This window comes from Lepisosteus platostomus, chromosome 7 (genome assembly GCF_059453375.1).
Source record: "Lepisosteus platostomus isolate fLepPlt1 chromosome 7, fLepPlt1.hap1, whole genome shotgun sequence".
NCBI classification, from domain to species: domain Eukaryota; kingdom Metazoa; phylum Chordata; class Actinopteri; order Semionotiformes; family Lepisosteidae; genus Lepisosteus; species Lepisosteus platostomus.
This window is the reverse complement of record NC_142617.1, coordinates 29174890-29200048: the sequence shown is the minus strand read 5'-3', so window position 1 is coordinate 29200048 and position 25159 is coordinate 29174890. Positions and strand designations below refer to the sequence as shown.

General features: G+C 36.6%; 1 protein-coding gene across 3 annotated transcripts in view; it reads left to right on the top strand.

Annotated features, from left to right (window-relative positions):
• Positions 1-25159, top strand: part of lgr6 (leucine-rich repeat containing G protein-coupled receptor 6) — a 254807-nt gene that overhangs the window by 194753 nt on the left and 34895 nt on the right. For 2 of the 3 annotated variants that reach the window (XM_088639761.1, XM_088639759.1), the window contains exons 8-13: positions 7208-7279; positions 7934-8005; positions 8777-8845; positions 9896-9967; positions 12369-12434; positions 22430-22501. In XM_088639761.1, coding sequence (XP_088495887.1) covers positions 7208-7279; positions 7934-8005; positions 8777-8845; positions 9896-9967; positions 12369-12434; positions 22430-22501 — 423 coding nt within the window. The remainder of the gene's footprint in view (positions 1-7207; positions 7280-7933; positions 8006-8776; positions 8846-9895; positions 9968-12368; positions 12435-22429; positions 22502-25159) is intronic. The other variant, XM_088639760.1, reaches the window with a different exon arrangement.

Here is a 25159-nt window from a genome sequence, read left to right as displayed (position 1 = left end):
GGGCTTGTCTATGAATCATACAATGTGTCCAGAAAGCAAACGTAGCAACGGCCTGTACTTTGGTGACTAGTCCATTGTGTTTGCCAGTCATTGCTCGTGCACCGTCTGAGCAGATTCCCACACACTTGTCCCAGTCAATTTCATACTCACGTATATATGTGTCCAGCAAAACCAAAAGTTGATCGCCAGTGGCGATCCTCATTAATTTCTCCCACTTCAACAAATCTGCTATAAACAAGCATTTGTGCATCTCCGGAGACATCAGTGGTCTCACCAAGTTGTAAAGAAAAATAAACACTAAATTTATCTTTGCAGTCACCTGCTCTTCCATATGCCCAATGCGGTAAGACACGGTATAATTTGACACTGGTATCAATGCTAGCTAATTCCTTAGCTCACGGTGAGAAAAAAGTCTCACCTAACATGTGTGGCTTCCCAGTTTTGGCAATCAAGTTAGCTATGACGAAAGACACCTGAAGTGCCTTCTGGTTCACAGTGGTGGCTCTTTGGAGGGTAGATTGTTGGCTTCTTAGCTCCTGTAGCTTTAGTTAAAAAAAATTCAACACGTTTATACTGCAATGTTGAGTGTCTGGTCTTCAAGTGGCGTAGCAGTTTGTAGGGCTTGAGACTTTCCTAAGACAACACTTCGCCACAAACCACAGATAGCGGTTCTTAATCCTCTCCATCACTTATCTGTATAAATCCATACTTTAGGTACTTTTCGTCGTATTTTCTCAATTCGTTAATTTTTTTTTTCTGTTCAGAGTTTTCTGCTGTGCATTTCTCCGCATTATCTTTACCTCTCATTCTTCAAGTGCCACTTATTAAAAAACACTCCATTGCTAAGCTAATCATGACTACCTAGTTCTCTTGCCGGGTGCACCGCAGAGCAGGCTGGGAGTTGTATCCAGGGGATGGTCTGTGGGCTTGCAGACTGACCACTAAGTCACCCTGCTAATGTAAATAATTTAACTGTGCAGGTTAATTGTTTACCTCTGTTGTTGTCCTTTGATGTGTAACCACCCTGAACCAGCGTACATGTCCCTATTATCGCCCTAGTGTGTCTGTTAACCTTTGGTTAATTCTGTCTCTGTTGCCTATTGCGCGACCCTGGTCATGACCCCCAGGTTAAGAACCCCAGCTCTAGAGGATCAGAGGTAGAGAAACAAAATATGGAGGATAGAAAAGAATTTGTAAGCCTAGGCCAATCAACTGATCGTCAGTTGCGAAAACTTATACAGTGTGAAGTGGAAGTGTTAGAAACAGGTAATTTAAAAGAATAGTTACGTGGTCAGCAAGGCCTAGTTTGAGGAAAGTGAAGTGAAAAACAAAAAAGTCATTTTGTAATGTGTTGGGCTAAGAACAAACTGTAGATCAAAGCATCCCAACAGAGCTAGAAAATACTTAGCTAAACTGAAAGACCAAAAGTCGATATGTATATTAAAGTTCCCAAGAATACAGATACTCTTAAATCTGAGGCATAAAAATGAAAGTAAATCAGCAAACACACCTAAAAAGGCTTATTAGGTTTGGGTGGTCTATATATCATGGGAATGATGGTAGAGTGTAAAACAATACACTCAAAAGAAGAGATAGGCTCTACAGTAACAGGACTTTAACTGTAAAGAAGATTATCTGCCTGAAAGATGAGGGTGTTATGTAAACTGTATATGGCTAGTATTGGTGGTTTAAAAAAATACACACCAGTATTCCATTTTCTTCCTAAACATTTTAAGCATCAAAGTTTCATTCGGTTACATACTGTGTTATTTTGGAATAGTTTTTAAGTGCTCCTTCTGACAATATTAAGTTTATATACTTCATAAAAAGTTACAATGTTTTAACATTTTCTATGAATATTTGTGCTCGTTATTTTTTCGCAAAAAAAACGCATACTTTTTAGAATTTGATTAATAGGGAATATAATATGGAATCGCATATCTAAAGAAATTGATAATGATATATTTATATTCATATAGCTCAAATCATCACAGTAGTACACTTTCTTTGTAAGTGACCTAAGTGACCAATTGTATTAAAATAAATTATCTTTAGCAAAAAGGGAGGTAGGAGAATGTGCGTGATTTTGGAGCATTGCCAATTTTGTAAGCACAGGAAAGTGTGATAGATAACAGAAAGATATTTAAGGACTGTTCAAGGTTAATTTGAGAAAAATATTTCAAGAATCTCTATGCTTCACTCCCATGCGCATGAAATAAAAACTTCCAGACAATGTGTACAAACTGAGTGACGAGTAGTAGCATTGTTGCCTAAGAGTTAGAAGATCCTTGGTTTGCTTCCCAACCAATGTGCTGATTGTGCTTTAAGGAAATCAAGTATTTCTGTAATATTTAAATCTGATAATATGTATATAATATATTTTACATCTGTATTAAATATATACTGTATATCACAATATTTTTATATACACATGAAAAATATTAATAATACATGAATGAACATGCATGAGCAAACAAAGTGCTGTGTCAGCATATGTAGCCTGCAAAGAACGAAAGCTTATTCCATGCTAAAAGGAAAAGAGGTTGTGGAGTCTTTTTCAGGTGTGAATGAGCAAAAGTGTGAATGGCGGGTCATTGACAATGGGGGAAGTAAAGCATAGTTCTACTGGCTAGACCAGACTAACAATTTCCAATTGTTTAATGCCACAACATTTTGACAAGAACTGACTTTAAAAAGATAATAAACAACAAACACTTAAGATTAGTTATATTACAAAATCAAATCAAATGTGTTTGCATCTCCCTTGAATGCTGGAAAGCACATAAAAACATACACTAGCACATAAAACATCCCTTAAACATGCACCACTGCCCTATAACCAAGAAGTTAATACAATTCTCAGCAGACCACAACCTCCTCTTCTCTTGCATCTAGCTGGATCGTTTAAACTTACAGATATCGTTGATGAATTGCAGATTACAGAACAACGTAATTTAACAATTTGCCAGTTGGTCACCACTCCAGTCCCAGACAGACCTAAAAAGGGAAAACACCCACATCCCAAACAGGACTGCCAATTCCAATTAACAGACACAGTGGAACACAGCACCCGCACCCTAAATAACAAACAATGTTTGTTAAAACGAAGTAAGCAGTTCGCAATATAAACTCCACTACAATTCTTCAGTTTACAAAATAAATTCCCCCAAAGCTAAGAAGGTGCATCAGCTATAATGTTCTCTGTGCCCTTCTTGTGTCTAATTTCCAGGAAGTAACCCTGTAACATAAGTGACCAGCACATCAGTCATTGACTATGTTTATACGTAGGATGAAAAAAAAGTCAAAGAATTGTGATAATTAAAAACAACCAGTGTCAGAATATTTGAGCCTGAATAAACCTCAAAATGCTTTTTCTTCTCATTCAAATAAGTTACAATATGGCCGGGCACTGAGTAATCTTGCATTGTGGAGCAGCCCTAATTTTATTTTTAATATTAACTTAATACTTAACATACTGTGTTTTATATACTGTATATACACACAAAATTAAAAAAATAGTGTGTAGCGACGATGCTTAAGGCAGAATTAAGCGTTGCTGTGTTTTCCTAAATGAGGCCCCATCTCTCTACCTCATCTCTGTGGTGTAGCCATAGAGAAGCTATTCTTGCATTTCTGATTTAAAGGGTTTTCTCTCTGATGGCCATTCTCGGTGTATATCTGTCTGTGAGATTCTTGGAAACATCTGGATTGCAGTCCTAGATGTCAGAAGACATTGTTACGCTTCTCTCACCTTGATCAACCAATCAGAACCTGCAGGGCGTGGTAACCCCACGTGGGTCTCAAATACCCGCCAAACTCTCAACCAATCATCACCTGTCTTTGCAGCCCACTGCAGGGCTCAGAACTTTGCTTCGCCGGCCATTTTCACACCCTTAGAGACAATCACCTGAAGGCCAGTGTTGTCTGTATAGGGACTAGAACCTTGTTTTAGCAAAGTGTCGGCCCGGGGAATGCCGGTACTTAAATCGCTAGACAACGCCAACGTGGACGGTTCGTTTGATCACCAAAGTATAAGTTTGGACTCTTGTAGACAATCTGAATAAGATTTTATTCAGCAGCAGCACTACACCGGAAACAAACCAAGTTTCTTCCCCCTAAAGAGTGACTTGCTCAGACCCGCGGTCACCTACTGCTAGTAGGTACCTGAGAGAGACACTGTTGGGTGTGTCACCACAACAGAAATATCTCCCCATTTTCACTAGTTTTACCTTGCACATACACGTAAAACACTCCTTCAAAGTATGAACATGAAAGACAAAACTGTTAGTGCATTTTAGGTGTATGTGAGAGGTAAAACTAATGAATGTGAGAGCATTTTGTGTGTGTAAGCGAGAGGAAAAATGGAGAGTGTGAGAGCATTTTACGTGTGTGAGAGGTGAATTATGGCCCAATGTACAGTAGGTGATCCATATAAACGGCACAATGTGATTGGTTGAGAAAATTTATCAACAAGCTTTCTCATTTTCTGCTGTGCTCTGAGATAAGAAATCAACCTCACCGCAACAAGCACTCAGCTAAGCTGTAGCTTTAATCATCTTAGTCACACCAGAAGCAATGGCTTCATTGTCATCGGGTACGATGCCTGCGATAAGCGTTCTTCCGTCAATGCAGCCTGCAACTACAGAAGCCGAGATAAGTACTTTATTTCGACGTAATTTCTTGGGTTTCGTATCGTACAGACTGTCTCCAAGCTGATACTCGTGATAACGTTCCCGTCCCAGCTTTGGCACCACCACCATTACATCAAAATAAAGTACTTATTTCGGCTTCGTTAGTTGCATGCTCAGACCCCGGTGCCACTGGGGGGGCAAAAGGGGGCGTCGCCCCCTCAACTGAACTGTCAAGCCCCCTCAGTTTTGGACAAATGGATATTTGAACACTTTCGCTTACTTAACCTGCACCCTAAAAAATAGTTGTACTTTGTCAATGGTCAGATAACTACACTAACCCCGAATTCACAGTTACTACAGTGGACTGTTTGCTGTGCGGGAGGACTATCCTTCCAGGAACGGCACATATTCCATAGTGTCTACGATATTGGATGTCAACATTATTATGTTCTTGTTTGCTCAGGTGGACCGATTCCTTGCAGTAGTTTATCCGTATACTTACAATCGTTATAGACGTTTATGCTTCCCCTCACATGAAATGCACTCACATTCACTAGTTTTACCTCTCACATACATGTAAAACAATCCTTCACAATATGAACGTGAGAGACAAAACTAGTGAACGTGAGAGCATTTGTGTGTATGTGCGAGGTAAAACTAGTGAATGTGAGAGCATTTTATGTGTATATGAGAGATAAACTGGAGAGTGAGAGAGCATTTTATATGAATGTGAGAGAAAAAATGGATAGTGTGAGAATATTTTGTGTGTAAGTGAGAGGAATTGTGTGTGTATGAGAGGCAAAGTTTGAATAAAATATGCCTAAATGGCACTTCATAGAATGGTGTTCTGAAGTATATTCTTTGTTTTGTATCTGTTTGTGTTTTGTATCTCTTATATCTTGCTATAAGGTATGTGCCTATTATATACCTTGCATTTTGATAACCCTCACAGTAAAATCTGCCATCTGTATCCAGGCACACTGTTATATGTTTTATATGTACAATTTATGTATTAATAAATGTATCTCATGTATTGAATCCATGTGTGTTCATTGCTGATCGATTGATTTTCTAATAGCCATTGACCTGATTTCAGACTCTTCCTTACAAACAGCTTTCAATGAAGTGCAGTTGGCAGAGTTTTGTGCAGCACCAAAAACGAATATCCAGTATTAGTATCCAGTTCTTCTCCTGTTTGTGACCACCTATCTGTGTGAAACTGGATTTTCTTCGTACATGTCCACAAAAATGATGTATCGCAACAGATTGGATGCAGAGTTGAACATGAGACTGCAACATGCATCCATAACTCCAAATATTAAAAACATGTATAAGTAAGAGGAAAACTCACTCATCACACTGAGATTGTTCTGTTTCTGTTGGTTTGAAGTAAATTTAGAATAAAAATGTTTGGTTCTCTTTTTAAAATACCTCATGTATTGTTGTCTCACTGTTTTACTTACTCATTTTGCTACCAACATTTCCTATTTGCGACCGTTTAGACCACATAAAGTGTCGCCTGGTTCTATAAATCCCTTCTGGTTTTCTTCTAACTTGGTTTAACCGGTGGTTAGAACTTTGATTCTTTTATTCTTAACAAGTATTTCAGTGATTAAGCATTATTGAACTGTAGGGGTGCTAATCGTAGATATCATGTGATTAATCCATCCAATTTTACTTCCGTCTTTCCTGGTGAGTGTCACTGTGAAGCTGGAATATACTCGGCAGGCAGGGTACCCCCTGGACAGGGTGCCACTCCATCGCAGGGCAAGTGCAAGTTCATCATACACATGGGGACAATTTGGAGGCCACAGTAAGGGCTGAGGGGGGAAATTTGGCTCAGACACTGGGATACCTCCCTACTCTTCTCGAGAAATGCCTGGGGACCTTTAATGACCACTGAGACTCAGGACCTTGTTTTAACGTCTCATCCGAAAGACAGCAGTGGGCAGAGGGTAGTGGGGTGAAGACCTCATGCCCAGGGTGGTGACTGTTCTCTGTGATGGTCAGAATTCTACCACGGAAGTAGTCCTCATAGAGCTGTTTAATCTCTGTGAGACCACAGCCGATGATCTTCTGGGCCACATTCATCATTCTCTGCAGTGCCTTTCTCTCTCGAGAAGAGGTCTTGCCATACCACACAGTGATCCCGTGACAGAGAAAGGTGTATTAAATCTAAATTATTTGAAGCAGTATTATTGCACAGGGATGACAAAAAACTGTGTGGCTTGTTTTGTGCACCTTAATCAATTCAGATTTGCCACAGAAAAACAATCATGATTTTGAAATTGTAGGGGCAATGCTGAATTGTTTCGCAAGGTCGATTTTCTAATAGCCATCTGGGGATCATTTTGTGATTTACTGCTACAATTAATAATTGTCCCAGTAAATGCACAAAAGCCCTACACCATCTTTCATGTTATCAATCTATTTACACTTAATTTGTATATAACAAATACTGATTACTAAATCAATATGTCACAACTGTAAGCTTTATAGAATCATAATGTGAAAACTATGCAAGGGTCTGAATACTTTTTCAAGGCACTGTACATAGTCTTCTTGTTTTTTTACAGGGGGTTTCATAACAACAATATCAAAGCTATTCCCGAGAGAGCATTTGTGGGGAACCCACTTCTACAGACCATGTGAGTGTCTCTGTGGATGAGTAAATTCATATTAGAACAACATCTGTACCTGCAAATTATGCAAACTCACTAACTGTACTGATTTTATTAGCCCTCTAACTATTTGTTTTGTCTTGCCCATTCTTTTCGTAAGATTTGCGAAATGATTGTTTTTATTAATATATTATTGATTTAACACTTCATCTTGCTTCACCAAGGTGAGTAAAGGAGATGTTTGGAGTTTTAAGAGGAGCTAAGAATAGTGAATAGAGTGTAAAGAATAGTGAAGAGAAAGCTATTAAACACATATATCAAACCTGGTCAACAGAACACCAGTTGAAAAAATATGAGCATGAGATAGTGTATATATTAAATACCTTAACAAAAATATTTCTGTGTTTCTGTGTTAGGGCATTAGCTCATTAGTATGTTTTTGAGTTTAGATTTTTAATCTTACTTTTTCAGATTCTTTCCATAGCAATCAAGAAGATACTTACTGTAGTTTTGGAAATGTACCACACTCAATATGTCACATCTATTCATATTCTTTTAATATTATTCTGCACTGTAAAATTCTAATTTTAAATTACTGTTCTAGGGATATGTTAAAATAATCATTAGAAGTAAAACAGACTTTGTTTATACCTCCACACTGAGATCACATTTTTTTTTCAGCCATTTTTATGAGAATCCGATACAGTTTGTTGGGAGATCTGCATTCCAATACCTGCCTAAGCTACACACTCTGTAAGTAATTAAGGAAACTCAGTGGAAAAAAGTTAACATGTCAAAGCTATAACAAAAGGATGTGTTTGCCATTGTTTCTAACCTTTCCTTGTATGGGACAATATAATCGACCTTTTATGTTCTTAATCTGTTCTGTCAAAATCTATTATTTCCCTTTGGTTCTGAATGCTTAAAAATGTAGCTTTGATACCACTGGGGTGTACAATCAAAACAAAAGCTACAATTGACATATAAACTGTATTGACTTACAGCATGAACAGCGACTGTAAACAAAATGTTTGTGGTAGCTATTTCTGGTAACAACCTGAAAAGTTTTGTTGTAGAAATTGTTTCACTTTCCTTCTTGACTAATGTTTATTTTATTTATCTGTAGTTACTTTAAGAACTTTACATTTCTGCCACTGTTAAATTTTTTAGGCATTATGTAAAGAAATGATTTATTCACAATAAATTAGTTTGGTATTAGTTTGATAAATTTTGTGTTGTTCAACTCTTCAAGAATAATTAAGGTTCTGTTGAAAATAAATTGTTGTAAAAATAAATATAGATGCCAAACGTTTTGCTGTACAATGTAGTTCTGTTGATTTTAGAAAGGGCTGAGAAAAGATTAATTCTTGGTAATGCAAAATGAGCTGCTGCTAGTTATTTTGTCTCTGTGGTTTTGTGTAAGGAACAATAGCTGTATGACACTTGTCTGTTTACTAGTTAGCCTTTTTCATATTAACACAATAGACATAAGAGTTACTAATGAGTATTCGTTGCCCATTTTAGGTCCTTGAATGGAGCCACAGAAATAAAAGAATTCCCTGACCTAAAAGGAACCACTAGTCTGGAAATTTTGTAAGTTTGTCTTTTAAATATTATTTTTTAAAATTTCCAAACATACAATTAATAAAATAATAAAGATTTTCTTTAGATTGGCTAGATGTATGCAAATCTCAAAGAAACAAATGACTCTTTGAAGCTCTGATTTTTACAAAGCAATGAATTCTGATCATTTTAATTAATTCTGCAAATAACATACAATGACATAATCTATACTCCAAATCCCCCAAAACAGAAAAATACAAGAAAATATGCTTTTTTGTACAAAAAATGGTGTCTTTACCCATGGTCTATCCCCAAAACTGTGTTGTCTGGGATAGGACTACAGTATTTATATTATGAGATTCAAAGTTAACACCTGACATTTACCAGTCCTCTGAAATTTAAAGTATGTTTATTTGATAAAATATACATTACAAGAATATGTTTCAAGTTTTCCATATTTTATGTAACTCAGATGTATTTGATTAAATTTATTTTTACATTTCTATATTAGGCAAGTTCTGTTATTCTGAAAAAGAAAAAATTAACATTTTTAAAGGATGGAGATACAAATCATTTGCTGTTTGTCCTTATACAAAATATTCAATCACATTGACATATTTACAAAAGCTGCATTCTTGATAATATTATTTTAACAAGATCATAAATTAATAACTAGTTTAAAAGGATTAACCAGTTACTCAGTAGGAATCTACAGTAGTTAAGTCTCCAGTGCTTTTTTTACTTTTGTTTAGTCATTGTAATCTTCCTTCAGCTGACTGCTATTTGTGTGGACTGTTAAATAAATATAGTGTTATCTGCTGTGTGCAAACAAAAGTGGTGAGCAGAACACAGAACTGGTAAACAGTTTGTTTCATTCAACAAGTATAATTATCTGTTGGCAGAAATGATGTTCCAAGCAGGAAATACTTGCTCACCCAACTGTTCCAGGACTCTTCAGTTTAACTCCATTTATTATATGTCCCTGATTGTTAGTGTCATCTCAGTGAAAATTCTTGCTTCTCTGGTCCTGGACAATGAGCAGTGGCTCATCCTGACTGTTCTCTGGCCCATCTCTTTTAGGACCCTAACAAGGGCTGGACTTACCTCTCTTCCCCAGAGCCTGTGCCAGCAGCTGCCAAGCCTGCAAGTGCTGTGAGTCTGTTCAGGTTAATTTATTGTAGGCCTGTCCTGTTGTCAGAAAAGAACAAAAGGGCTCTATAATTTTTCATACAATGTTACAAATTGGACAGTTTCAAGGCATTCTGCTCTTATTCTTGTAGTTCCAAATCCAACTTTAAGACATATATTTAAGTATAAATTTAGTTTATAGATTACATTTTTTCACACCAACCTATGATTTTGCTAAATGTACACCTTTGATATTCTCAAAGATCAATGTGTTACAAATCCAAGAATACTTTGTATAGCACTGATGCATAAGTCCCAGCACAATCACTGGATTAAAAAAAGTATTTTTACAAGCGTGGTTAAAAATAAGACGCCAACACAAGTTACAAAGACCCTGCACCACAGTGCTCTTATTTTAAAATAAAAAAAAAAACAAAACTCCTCATCAAACTGTAGAAGTTTTCAGCTTCCTAGCTGCTTCAAAAGTTGGCTTGTCTTTCCTTATTCATTTCTGCAGCTCTTTTCCCTTCTCATCAGTTCCTGGATGCTGGTTTGTCTGTCTGTGTTGGCTCCCTCACAGAGTTCCAGTGTGTTCTTTCCTTCTCACTCAACCTTCACATACCTACTAAAGAGAACTCCAATTAAATATAGAGAAGAACACAGATGAAACAGAGTGAATTACTAGATGACAGTCTGTGAAATAAAAAAAATGGTTCTTCAACCCATTTGGATCTTTGGCCAAGGAGGGTAATCAAGACATCTCAGTATCCCAGCATCTCAGTTCATGCTTACACATCGCTTGCACTTCACACTGTTCTCATGTATATATGGCAACTGGATCAACCCCAGCTCTGGCCTGAAGCCTGTTCATTTACACAGGTTTTCAACCATCTCACAAGTAAAATAACACACAATACAAGACTCATGCACACTCCACTCTCTGTATCTCTAACATCCTACTGATGGGGCTAGGTTCCTGAGTAATCTTAAAGTAATCGGTCTTCACATTTTCCTTCAGATTGGCAGTGCACACATCCATTCCCAGTAAGGCCTGGAAACAGACATTGCAATCTTCACTGAGTTATCTTACCCTTTCTTGTCTGAAGCCTCCTTCCTTCACCTTTGTAGTATGAATGCAGTCTGTCCACAGTGTTACTAGTGCATGCAGCTCTGCTAAATCTTTGTTACAGTAGAGGTCAGCATTACAGCTGGATTCAAGGTGCTCAGCCAGCTGACAGCTTTTACAGATAACATTTTCTTTGACATTTTTATTGAGAAAGTCAATCGTCCCGCAAACAAAACCCTGAAGTGGCCTCATATTGTGTATTTTTACTTTCTTTGCAACAATTTAAATATAGAGGTCATGAGAAAAACAGAAATGAACATGTATTGGATAAATACTAATTAAACCTATACGTAAAGGAAGAGAAATCATGAAATAGACAAAAATAAAAAAGCATACATTTTCAAGACAAAAAGAGAATTTCTTATAAGTTATAATGTTTATTTATAACCATACATGATGTAAAAGAAAGCATTAAGAACCTTGAGTTTACACAACACCTATTAAGTCACTGAAAATCAGATTATTTCTAATTGTCTGCTTGTTTATCATGAAAACTCCTGTTCCGGAAGGGGAAACAATTTCGATCCTTACCTTACCAATTTTTAATTAAAATGTTTATCTTACCTTTAAACTTGTCATACTGTAGCTCTCAACTGGTTACTCACTGAAGCTAAGCAAGGTTGAATCTGGTCAGTACCTGGATGGGAGACCTCCTGGGAAGCTGTGGTTGCTGCTGAGACCAGCGGGGGGTGCCCACCCTGCGGTCTGTGTGGGTCCAACTGCCTTGGTATAGTGGCAGGGACACTATACTGTAGTGGGTGCCGTCTTTCAGATGAGACGTAAGACTGAGGTCCTGACTCTCAGTGGTCATTAAAGATCCCCAGGCATTTCCTGATGAGAGTAGGGAGTTTGGGCCCCTTTGACCTTATCTTTCCCCCCTTGGCCCTTACCGTGGCCTCCAAATTGTCCCCATGTATAATTGGCTTGAACTTGCCCTGCGATGGACTGGCACCCCATCCAGGGTGTACCCCGCCTTGTGCTCGTTGCTTGCCGGGTACGCTTCCCGAGACACTGTATGCTATAAAGCAGTTTGGTAAATGACATGACATGACTTGTCATATTCTGAACTACTGTATATTTTGTTATTTCAGAAAAAGCATGTCCAATGACAGAGATTGTAAGCATCTCAACATATGGGTTTTTGTCTTTAAGAATTGTATTACTGAATGAAAAACATGGACACTGAGTTGTTGTTCCTAATATTATGTATTCACAAAATGCAGTATTTCTTCCATTTCTTAGTTTTAGAAAGAAGTCTGATAAACTGTACATACAGTATTTTGCCATTGTGTTTTACAGGGAACTGTCTAATAATCAGATACAGGAGCTGCCCAGTTTTTACCGCTGTCACCGCCTTGAGGAAATGTAAGTGTGCATCTTTTTTGTAGAATAAAAAATATTGTAGGGTGGCGCGTTCAGCGAGGATGAACGACAGGCACTCAAGCTCTTTTAGTTGACAGCACAAGTGCTTTTATTGTGAGATACACGTATATCAGCACAGCAACAGAAAGAAGGGAGAAAATGCAATAGAAACAGGGTACAACACACTAGGGTCATTTTGGGCACACATACGTACAGATGCAGCCATTCAAAATGCGCGGGCGATACAGCATTATTTTCCGGTGCGCTGTACGCAGTCTACCGTGAGTTACCGGTAAATACCGCTAGTTACCGTAAATTCTCCTATAATACTGCAAGCAAAATAATAGTATCCGGAATTTCCGCAAGGTGGAGCTAATAAAGCTCAACCTCTCATGTTTGAGCTGTCGCCATCAAAGTCTTTAACGAAGATATTACTAATAGTATTAATAATGAATGACCTTGGACAAGCTGTAAACAAAGTATTGCCCTGGTCCACATTCTTTTTTTCATTGACCGTCTTTGTAAAAGTAACACCACAGCATTTCGCAATCACGCATTTGTTTCCAATCATGCAAAGTACAGTAATTTTTGAGAATCGATTCACCATGCCTTTCACATGCTCATAAAAGAGATTGATTTAGGAACATAAACATATTACCGTATGCAAACTGTACTGTATAATATGTATATTTAATGTCTTAACTGTGTCCGTTTAAGTATTTAATATTTATATGGAATTTTACCACTGAAGAGAAATCTTAATGCCTGAGCATAAAAAGAATAGGAGCATACTGCAACGCGTGTGAAGGCCATAAACGATATTAATTTTGGAACTTAAACATACAGTATATGGCTGGTCTCGGTACTTTAAAGAAAACATACACACCAGTATTCCATTTCTCCCTAAACATTTTAAGCATCGAAGTCTTTAACTAACGTGATACCGGAGTCAACAAGCATACTTTTAGAATTTGATTAAAAGGGAATATAATATGGAATCGCGTATCTAAAGAAATTAATAACAATATAATTATATTCATGTTGCAAAAGAACTGCAACGGACATAAAAACTCCCTTGCTTTTAACAGAGCGTTCCATAATTTCTAACTACGAAAATTATTTAAACTGCCACACTTATCATTCAACTTCTAGAGCACAGCAAAGACTGTATTAAAAGAATCGCGTATCTAAAGAAATTAATAAGATATAATTATATTCGTGTACTGTGACAGGGCTGTGTAGGGCTGTTTCACCTCTCTCTTCATGTGACTCTATTCAAAAGCCATTTAGCAAAGAGGGGATGAGAAGAGTGACAAACTAGTATACAGTTCTTTAAAACATTAATAAAATAATAATAATAATAATAAAAACAATAATAAAAAACATTGCCACACCCGGACCGTTAAACCAACGCATTAGCACGTCAAAGCCCATTGAGGAGCCGGGCGCAATAACTGTTTTGTCCCTTGATTTACTTATCTGCATTAATTACAGAAAATCGAGTGCTCTTTGCAGACGACGTGGTCCTGCTGTCGCCCACAAAACAGAGGCTGCAGCAGAACCTGGCGCTGCTGGAGCAGCACTGTTAGACCTGAGCGCTGACAGTCAATCTGGACAAGACCAGAGTTATGGTTTTCCAGAAAAAAAGCCAGAGCTCCAGTAGTCTTCCTGAAATCGTCGGATTATGAACGAACAAAAAAGCATCTTATTGAAAACACGTTTGCATTTGTTTGGGAGCTATGTTATGTATTTTTCATATGTAAGATATAATGTTCCCGCTTACACATTGCACGACTTTAAAAGCTAGAAAAACAGGTTTCGATTCCCATTATCTGGTGAGCCTTGTTTTGTCAAAGGACAGCACAAAAAAAAAAAACAGACATTGTGTGGTACAGAACGGAGCTCAGTCAATTCAAACAAGTTCAGTTTCAAAAAACTGCAACGGACATAAAAACTCAGTTGCTTTTAACAGAGCGTTTCATAATTGCCAACTACGAAATTTATTTAAACTGTGACACTTATCATTCAACCAGAGCTCGAAATATAACAAGGATCCTCTAGAGCACAGCAAAGACTGTATTAAAAGTATACTAGTGACAAACTTTTTTTCTGAACCGGGGAAAATCTGATCATGTTTCTCTATAACAATAATAAAAACATTATTTTACATATCACCTTTATGTGATATCACCTTAAGGACAGCACATACAAGGGTTAATTGCACAATGGACCACGCAAAGAAATTTAATATAGTCTTCTTTAGGTGTGAGGGCAGGAGTGGATCGCAGCAGGCATAATCAGCAAATTAGGAAAACAAAGAACAGGACAGGTGAGACGTTTATCCAGAGAGCGAGTGATCAAAAAAAGAAACAGCTGTTACACCCAGGTTTTAGCTCTCTCTCTGCTGAATGAATAAAAGCATTTTATTAAAAACGCGTTTGCGTTTGTCTGGGTATTTACTTTGTAATCTGTGGTTTACATCTACTGTATTGCTTTGAGATGCCACTTTTAAAGGTGATATGTAAAATAAAGTTTTTTATTATTGTTATAGAGAAACATGATCAGATTTTCCCTGGTTCAGAAAAAAGATGATTAAAATCTGTAATCTTTCCACTTGTATGTCATCGGAAAATACAAGAAGTTTCTGCTTTGTGTAAGGATGGTATCAAAAAGTAATCTAAGTGGTGAGAAAGCCGTGCTCCTCAAAGCGCTGTACAGGATAAAAACAACAGCAATAGTGTTAAGCTGGGCAAACGATTTTTTTATAGAAATACAAAATGAGATATAATGATGTGTTCCGGCTAAGACATTAACGAGTACAACCCCCCTCTCTGCGGGAGTGCTGGCTGTGACGAATTAAACCGGTTTCACAGGTATTTTCAAAGTAGGAAGTACAGTACTTACTAGTTAAGAAAGCTAGGCTCCTCAATGAAATCGCTTTAACATGCTAATGCGTTGGTGTAACAGTCCGGGTGTGGCAAGCTTCTAATGTCAACTCGACTCGATTGGAAGACAATGAACATATTCTAGCCCTAAATGAATTAATAGCAAACATGGTTTACATAAAATACATTTTTCCAAGAAAGTTTATAATAATACGATCTATAGTTGAAATCTGAGCCTAAATATAAAGGAAAAGCATTTTCAGAGAGCAATCACGCTGTGTTTATGTAGAAAAAGCAATTAGGTTTATGAGCAATCTAATTACTTATTCATTTAAAACGCTATATAAAATAAAGTTTATTTAAAGTTGAATGATAAGTGTCGCAGTTTAAATAAATTTCGTAGTTGGCAATTATGAAACGCTCTGTTAAAAGCAAGGGAGTTTTTATGTCCGTTGCAGTTTTTTTTAAACTGAACTTGTTTGAATTGACTGAGCTCCGTTCTGTACCACACAAAGTCTGTTTTTTTTGTGCTGTCCTTTGACAAAACAAGGCTCACCAGATAATGTGAATCAAAACCTATTTTTCTAGCTTTTAAAGTCGTGCGATGTGTAAGCGGGAACACATCATTATATCTTACATATGAAAAATACCTAATATAGCTCCCAAACAAACGCAAACGTGTTTTTAATAAGATGCTTTTATTCGTTCATAATCCGACGATTTCAGGAAGACTACTGGAGCTCTGGCTTTTTTTCTGGAAAACCATAACTCTGGTCCAGATTGACTGTCAGCGCTCAGGTCTGACAGTGCTGCTCCAGCAGTGCCAGGTTCTGCCGCAGCCTCTGTTTTGTGGGCGACAGCAGGACCACGTCGTCTGCAAAGAGCAGGAACTCGATTTCTGTAATTAATGCAGATCAGTAAATCAAGGGACAAAACAGTTATTGCGCCCGGCTCCTCAATGGGCTTTGACGTGCTAATGCGTTGGTTTAACGGTCCGGGTGTGGCAATGTTTTTTATTATTGTTTTTATTATTATTATTATTATTTTATTAATGTTTTAAAGAACTGTATACTAGTTTGTCACTCTTCTCATCCCCTCTTTGTTAAATGGCTTTTGAATAGAGTCACATGAAGAGAGAGGTGAAACAGCCCTACACAGCCCTGTCGCAGTACACGAATATAATTATATCTTATTAATTTCTTTAGATACGCGATTCTTTTAATACAGTCTTTGCTGTGCTCTAGAGGATCCTTGTGATATTTCGATCTCTGGTTGAATGATAAGTGTCGCAGTTTAAATAATTTTCGTAGTTAGAAATTATGGAACGCTCTGTTAAAAGCAAGGGAGTTTTTATGTCCATTGCAGTTTTTTTGCAACATGAATATAATTATATCGTTATTAATTTCTTTAGATACGCGATTCCATATTATATTCCCTTTTAATCAAATTCTAAAAGTATGCTTGTTGACTCCGGTATCACGTTAGTTAAAGACTTCGATGCTTAAAATGTTTAGGGAGAAATGGAATACTGGTGTGTATGTTTTCTTTAAAGTACCGAGACCAGCCATATACTGTATGTTTAAGTTCCAAAATTAATATCATTTATGGACTTCACACGCGTTGCAGTATGCTCCTATTCTTTTTATGCTCAGGCACTAAGATTTCCCTTCAGTGGTAAAATTCCATATAAATATTCAATACTACAACGGGCACAGTAAAGACATTTAAATCTTTCTACGACCGACCAACGCACCACGAGCGCCCCTGTCGGTCAACCAATCACATACCGCGGTACCGAGTGTCATCGTGCGTCACAATGCGCGACACCGTAGCCAATTACCTCCGGTACGTGTGTGTACCGCGCACTTTGAATGGCTGCATCTGTAGGTATAGGGTGGGCTCAGGTATAAAAGGGGGTGCCAAACTGGGGAAACTATTTATGTAACTATTACAATTGTGTACACCCATTCCACAATTGGTGAGCAGCCTTGGCCAGAGGTTCCCCTTAGTCTGCGCCCTGGCCACTACTACTCTCGTCCTGCCCTTCACCGCACACACTAGCTGAGCACTCTTCTACCGCAACGCCAGGAAAGGGTGCCACAATATTATTAAAAAAGTAAGATTTTTTTAATTTTTTTGTACCGTTATGTTGAAGCAAATATAACAGCCAGCAGAAGTTAACATTTGAATATCATCTGTATTTAAATATTATGCAAACTGAAAAGGAAAATATACACTGCAGTCCATGGTATTCCACTCAGCTTCTCAATTACACCTTATCTTCAAATGCTGGACCCAGATTTGCCTTTGTCATAACACAGAAGTTCTCTGAGGAAACAGCCTTTAAGAAAAGCTGCAAGAGCTCATTTTCACTTGTTGCTTGTTACAGTTCTAAATATTTGTATGCCTGTTTTTAGATTGTTCACTAGTTTTACAGGTTACTCTGAAAATACAATGAACACAGCGCAAAATGCAAGATTCAAAATCCATACGAAATATTGTTTTTAAAATACCATGCAGGGTTTATCTTGCCTTTAAATATTAAGTGGACTTTAGCATAACATACTGGAAGAACGTGCATGCATGTATGGATTTCAGAGGTTGGAGTAAATGCATCGCCCCAATTGTAATATCGAGTGAGGCACCATTAGAATAAATCTGTGGAGGTATTAAAATATTAAGTTCTGAAGATCTTGTTTGATCCTTCATGATGCTTTTAAACTTGTATGAATCCCACAAAATTAGTATTCTATTTTTGATGATAAAAGACACCTAATTTGGAAATTCATGACTTACTTCCCACTACACTTAACACTGAATTGGTATAGTCACATTACAGTGTTAACCAATTAATTGTACTTTTAATTGCAAGAATGGTCTGCTAATAAAACCATCAAATACATAGTTTGGATGTATTTTAGCTCTGTAAACGTCTTTCACTTAAAAATACTACAGGGCAGTTAGAGGCAATATGAATAGTTATCTGTAAAATGCACACTCGCATCTATCTATCTTAATGTTATTCATACATTCCAAAACTTAGAATTTGTTTACAGGAGAAATTTTAGAACCTCTTCGTGCTTAACTCTGCTACAAGCAAACAACTGCACTGCCGCTTGCGTTCCAGAAACACTTGTATTCGGGAAGCCAGGCTGTACTCCTTAAACCCAAGATGCCTCTAACATCTCATGTGTCTTATTTGTTACAGGGCTGGTCTCGTCATCTACACACTGCGTTCTGAAAAACATAAATGCATTTGTTTTGCCATGTTGGCTAATAAACCGAAAACCTAGGGCTAGATAGCTCTAAGAGTGTCTGATGACAACGATAGCCATTTAGGCTACGGTTACGCATGCACCGTAATTTTCTTATTGGTCACAAAAGATACAGCCAATAGCAAATTGCATACGATGAAAAAATCAAACACTTAACACTAAAAAGCTAATCATGTAACGCAAACAAGGAAAAAAAAATCTTAAATTGCTTTGGACTGATTGGGTAGGCCTAGGATCAATCAGGGTGGGTCTTGGCCCACCCAGGCCCACCTGTAACTATGCCCCTGGTTACAAATAAAAGAAGAATCACATCTAGTGAATTATTGAAAGAAGTGATTATCAATTGACAATATGGATGGGTGCCATGTTCCAGGCTCCCACTAAGTTTTGTTTAGAAAAGTATCTTCTTATTTTTTTTAGTTTTCAGAGCACATGCCCTAAGTTTCCACTTGTGTCTTTGATTTGTGTTTTACTGTTGAGTCCATTGAAGTCCATTGTGTTAACTTTATCAGTGCCTTTGAGAATTGTGCGTACTTGAATCAGGTCCCATCTTTTATTTAAAAACTAAAATGCAGTTCTTTAGATTGTCAGTGTAGGACCAGGAACTCTATGCAATTTGAACATAACATCAGTACAATATAATTGAAATGTGGATTTTAGCATTTACTTTGTTTTTTGATTGCTTCCGTTCATTGTCTAGAAGATGTAAAAATGTTTCAACATAAAAGCCAAAGTCCCAGGTTTTCCATTTTCCTTCTTATATTTAAAACTTTTTTTCTCCTTCCTGCAGCTAGCACAATGCACTTGTCTACCTATAATCTGCCAAGTGTTTGCCTGGTCTTTTATTTTAGAATGATGTATTAGTCGGTTTGAAAATTTGTATCTTCTACAATGTTTCCTTCTGTTTTGGTGTCATCTACAGAATTCAATAGTTTGATAAATAACAGAATCTAAATCATTTATATAAATCATGAAATACTGTGGTGCTAACGCAGATCCTATTAATCAGATTTCAGTCTAAATGTGGATTTTCCTGAATGGATACAGCCTATAATTTGAGAATTTATCTTTTTAGTAACTAATAAATTAAAAATACTTTTACAAATATTACTATCAAAAGTCTTATGGATGGGGATACCCTATCATATCCCCATTCATTAGTGATGTACCTTTTCATACTGACTGTCCTTAGAATTCTTTTGCCAAACCAATGATGCTCTGATAAGATAAGATATAAGATAATAATTACTTATTCACACCCGAAGAAGGCTCCATAGTCAAAATGTTGTTGTTTTTTATTCTCTTTTCAGCATGTAATAAGTCTTTACTTGTTCCTAATAATTCATTCGGTTTTATCAACCTTTTTAGGGATGCTATATTAGTGCTACATTAGCAAGTTTCTTGTCAATGGATATTATCTCAATTATGTTTGACTGTTTCATTAAGGGTCTAAAAATACGTTTTTTTGTTTCTTAAGTACAATTAAGTACAATTGGTAGAATTCCATTAGGCCTGCAAGATTTGTTTATCTAAAGTACCTGTAACATTTATGTCCCAGTTCTGCTAATATAATTAATTTGGAATATTGTCTTTTGTTAGCTTGAGGCATATTTTCACACCTGATTGAAAATATTTTGTTCAATAGATCAGCTATCCTATTTTCAGTTAAGAACATTGACTCATTGCTTTTAAAGTTGAGATTAGGATGTGTATGACTAATCATGGAGCAAGGTACCACTGATTTGAAAATGGAAGGATGGTTCAACTGTTGAACTAATCAAAAACCTGTAGTAGCACTGTTTACATTTCCACTGTGTGTAAACAAAACCTTAATAGTTAAAAGTGTCAGAAAATCATCATATATCTACGTGATCAAGTTATATTAAAAGAACAGATGGGGTGCTTTTTTCATTAGGTTAATATGGCAAATTTGTGTGCTATGCAGATAGATCTGCCCTCATAATTGTTTTTATATAATCAGTTTCTTTGACAATGTGCTTTCTTATTATTTAATTACAGTTATTACATATTGCTTTTTTATTCATTTTACATCACCTGTACTTAAGTGAAAATTTCTACTTAAGTATTGCCTTTGACCACTTAAAACACAGGAAAATAAAAGTAAATAAAAATAATTTATTGTCTCTCAAGCTTAAAGCTTGTAGCTTAAACCAACATGTCTCTGTGCTGTTCCAAAACCAGTGGCATGATGAATAAACTCAGAAAATGGACTTTTATTGTTCAAATATGAGGAAAATCCAATACGTTCAGCTTCACCTAAACCTACTGTATGTATAAAAAAGCTGGGTGGAAGGTACTTTATTCCAGTATTGAAAATGTATGGACTTTTTTGCTGACAAAGGTCATCAATAAGACCAAGTCTTTTTTTATTATGAAGTGTCAATTCTTGGCACACAGTGCTCCATATATGTTTCATTTTGTGTGATTCCATTTGACACTCATTTTCGCAAATGTTGATCTCAGCTGCACAGCTCCCTGTCGCTCCCTTGTTCTTTCACCTTTTCAAAGAAAACTCCAGGTCACTAAACCCCCAAGCATCTTCACTGCAGTTGCAGTCAGAGTTGAGACCAGTCTGCTCTCAACTTTTTCAGCAGCAGAATCCATCTCAAATCTATCTTTTAGAACAGATCAGTTTTTTATTGTGTCACTGTAGGACGTCTTCAGAATTAACAGACATGAACCAGAGGACACAAATGGAAACTACATGAAAGTGCATTCAAAAGAGTGAATACAGGGCACTTCTTTACCTAAAGGGTTGTGGTAGCATGGAACAAGCTACTCAGCCTTATTAAAGTCGATATCATCGTTTATTTCAAGATGTGGCTGGATGTGATCCTTGGATGAATTAAATAAAAACTACCAAACATCCTAGATGGCCCAAGTGGCCTCCCTTCATTTGCAACATTGCTTATGTTCTTAACCCAGAGGTATAATTCCACCTGATATACAAGGTTTCTGTGTGCAGGCAGGGACTCAAACATGGAAAACAGAGTTGTCATCCTTATCCCAGATGTCTGAGCACATGGATCTTTTGCCAAAAGTAATGAGCAACTGTTGAATAATCACTAAAATACAGCTAAAAAATGTCAATGAAAGCTTCAGTGCTCATGAAATAATATGCACATAAGAACTTTAAATGAAAACAGATAACAGTGTTGTAAGTATATAGTCTGTATTTTACCATCCAACTTGAATCTCCATCAGCTTTAGCAATTCTTATCGTCTGGTACACGCAATGATAGAAAACACATCATATACTGTAGCAAGGTTACCATTAAAGATAGATAGTTTATTGATCCCGTGAGGGAAATTGCAGAATTATTCCTTCTCTCACATTTTCAGTAATCACAATATTTGAAAACAGATCAACAAAATTAACTGTCACACATTATGGGAATATTGAATCTCCTTTTTTGTGTCTTGGCTGGGTGCGTGACCATGTTTCATAATTTAAAATGTAATACATTTACAATCAGGTGAAAAGCAATAGCACTACGCAGCCATTGCTGTGTGCAGAACTGGACCCTGTTCCCCAAAACTGAAAGGCAGCATTGCTAACCATTGGGCCAGTCTTATAATTCTTAGATTCCCTGCAATACTGTATGTCTCAATGTCTTTTGTTTTATTACGAATTTGTACATACTATTTAAAAAATCTGACTTAAAAACCAATAGAGGTTCTACATTGTTTTTCCTAAAAAAATATTATCACAAAAATGTTCATATCATACCTAACTGAACCAAAATCTTACTACTGTTAGTATTTCTAAAAAATATTTGAAATACAGTGTTTTTTTGTCTCATTGCTTAATTTTCAGAGGTCTCCAGCACAATCAAATCAAAGAGATTAGTACAGCTACATTCCAGCAGCTTACCTCTCTGCGCTCAATGTGAGTACCAGTTTTAACTGCCTCTAGTGGTAACAAATTATTTGTCCACTCGTGCAATGGAGAATTTGATGTGCTTTGCTTTAAATGTTTAAAACTTTATCAAATATATTAGTAATAGCACTCTCTCTTCATTCTGCATGTTGTGAAGTGTGAATATCATTAGTTGTTCTTTTTTATATTTTGTTCCATGTAAACTTGTGATAAGGGTTCATACTCTATATATTGTCTTTTTTATTTAATAAATAGACTGTATATTTTAAATAATAGATGATTTAGCATTATTCTCTGTTTTTTTAGGAACAGGAGTAGTTAGAATAATGTTTGCAAAAAACTTATCTCCTAGTACAAAATGGACAAGATGTAAACTGAGCTTCATTGAGCAATCCTCTTATACAAGGACCCATCATACACCAATGTGTTAATAAAACATTTCTTTTTGGCAAATGTATATATAGAAATATTATATTTTGACAATCTATATTGAGGAGAGACAAAATATATTTATTCCACTAGATAACTTAATTGAGAACAAATTGTCAATGAAAATGACAACATTAAGACATTATCTGGCCAGAAGTAAAGTATCCTTTTATTTTCTAACAGCTTCATCCAATTCAGGATAGAGAGGGAGCCAGAACTTGGCAAGCAACAGGTTATAGACAGGGTACACTTTGGATGGGACACTAGTGGGGTTGAAAAACACGAATACAGACACACGCTCGTACACTGACAACAGGGCCAATTTTCCCAGAAGCCAACCTACTGTACCAATATGTCTTTGGACTATAGGAAGAAATCAGCAGAGGGAACCCACACAAAAAACATGGAAAACAGACAAACTCCACATAGATCACTCCTGGTTTGGAATTAAACCCAGGGTCCCAGAGTTGCAAGCCAGAAATGCTTATCACTGCACCACTGTGCTGCCCGTCCAATGACCTTCCATTTGTTTTAATAATATAAGCAACCTGCAACATAAAACAGTCCATAATCCACAATCCACACAGTACCCTGTCCTATTTATTTAAATATAAATTATTTTTTAAAGTATTTAAGGTCTTGGAATCATAATAGACCCCAAACATTAAATCACATTCTATTTAAATACTATTCTTGACAATAGTCATTTTTATTTTTATAACTCCCCTCAAAAAAAGTATGTTTAAAAATTAATATACAAACCCCAATCCTTTACTAAGAACACCATCTCCTCCATGCCCCCGTTTCTCCCAAACATTTTGATTTGATTTATTATTTATAACAAGAGAATTCTACCCTCATGTAAGAAAATGCCAATCCCTACAACATGGCCCCTCATAACCTTCCTTTCCTGATTCTTATAATTCTTTAATACAATAACTTTAGCCTGAAGAAAATTCGCCATTTGTATAGTACCTAACACATATGTCTGTTGTCAGAATTGTAACCAAGTGTAAAAGCATTAAATACAACTGGATCTTCAGATCTACAGTATGAACAAATCTTTTAAGAAACTAAACAGAGGTTGCTGTCTGAAACAATGTACTGTAAGTTACAATGAAAATAGTTTCACAATTACTAAAAAAAGCTTTCCTTAACCAGAAGCTCCATGCTGAATCACAGAATGAAAAGGGCTTGTAGCTAAAACATTGTATAATACCCTGCACTGTAAATCTTCATAATGTTTCTGAAGTGGTGGCTTATACAGAGACAAACAGGCTCAACTTACTTCTTTATCCATCCGTAATTTGTATGTCTGCAGTCACTTAAATGTAGAAAATTTAAAATTCCACTTAATCATGATCCAAACCCACTCTTCCAAAATCCCCCTATAAAATTACAGCTAACCAGATTACATTTTTGCACATGCTATAAAAAACAACTTTCATATCCTATCCACCTTTTGAAGGAATCTATACTTTAGGGCCTTTCAATTCTTTTCTGAATTTACAGGGACAATTTATTAATTTTAGTAGTAATCATGAGGTGATTTGTATGGCTATTAGAAAACCAATCAATTAGTGATGCACGAACACGGAGATAAATACACGAGATAAATTTTATTAATACATAAATTGTACATATAAAACATAACAGTCTGCCTGGATACAGATGGCAGATTTTACTGTTAGGGTTATCAAAATACAAGGTATATAATCACAAAGAGATGCAAAACACAGAGAGATACAAACAAAGAATATGCTTCAGTATACCGTTCAGCTATACTATCGTGAATCAGTTTCATTAATATAAATTCTACATTAGCTACTCAAAAGTAAATACATTACTCATATGAATTGATTGATATCAACTTGTGTTGAGGTAACAGTTGAATTCTCAAGATGCAATGTAAAACATTGGGTTTACTTATCTAGATATGGATTTGTATTTCCCGATACAGACACCAAAGACCAGCTAGCGGCTGTGTCCAATTGCTGCGGCGTTCAATAGGCGACGTCTCAATGTCCTCTGCCTCCCGGCCAACCAGTCAGGGTGCAGCTCAGAGTTGGACAAATTAAGAGGAGAGATTTCTGCTGTGGCAATGCGCCCAACAGTGTCTCTTTCAGGCACAGAGGGTGATCGAGGTCTGAGCAAATCACTCTTTAGGGGGAAGAAACTTGGTTTGCATCCAGTGTAGCGCTGCTGCTGAATAAAAACTTACGTATACTCCGGTGATCA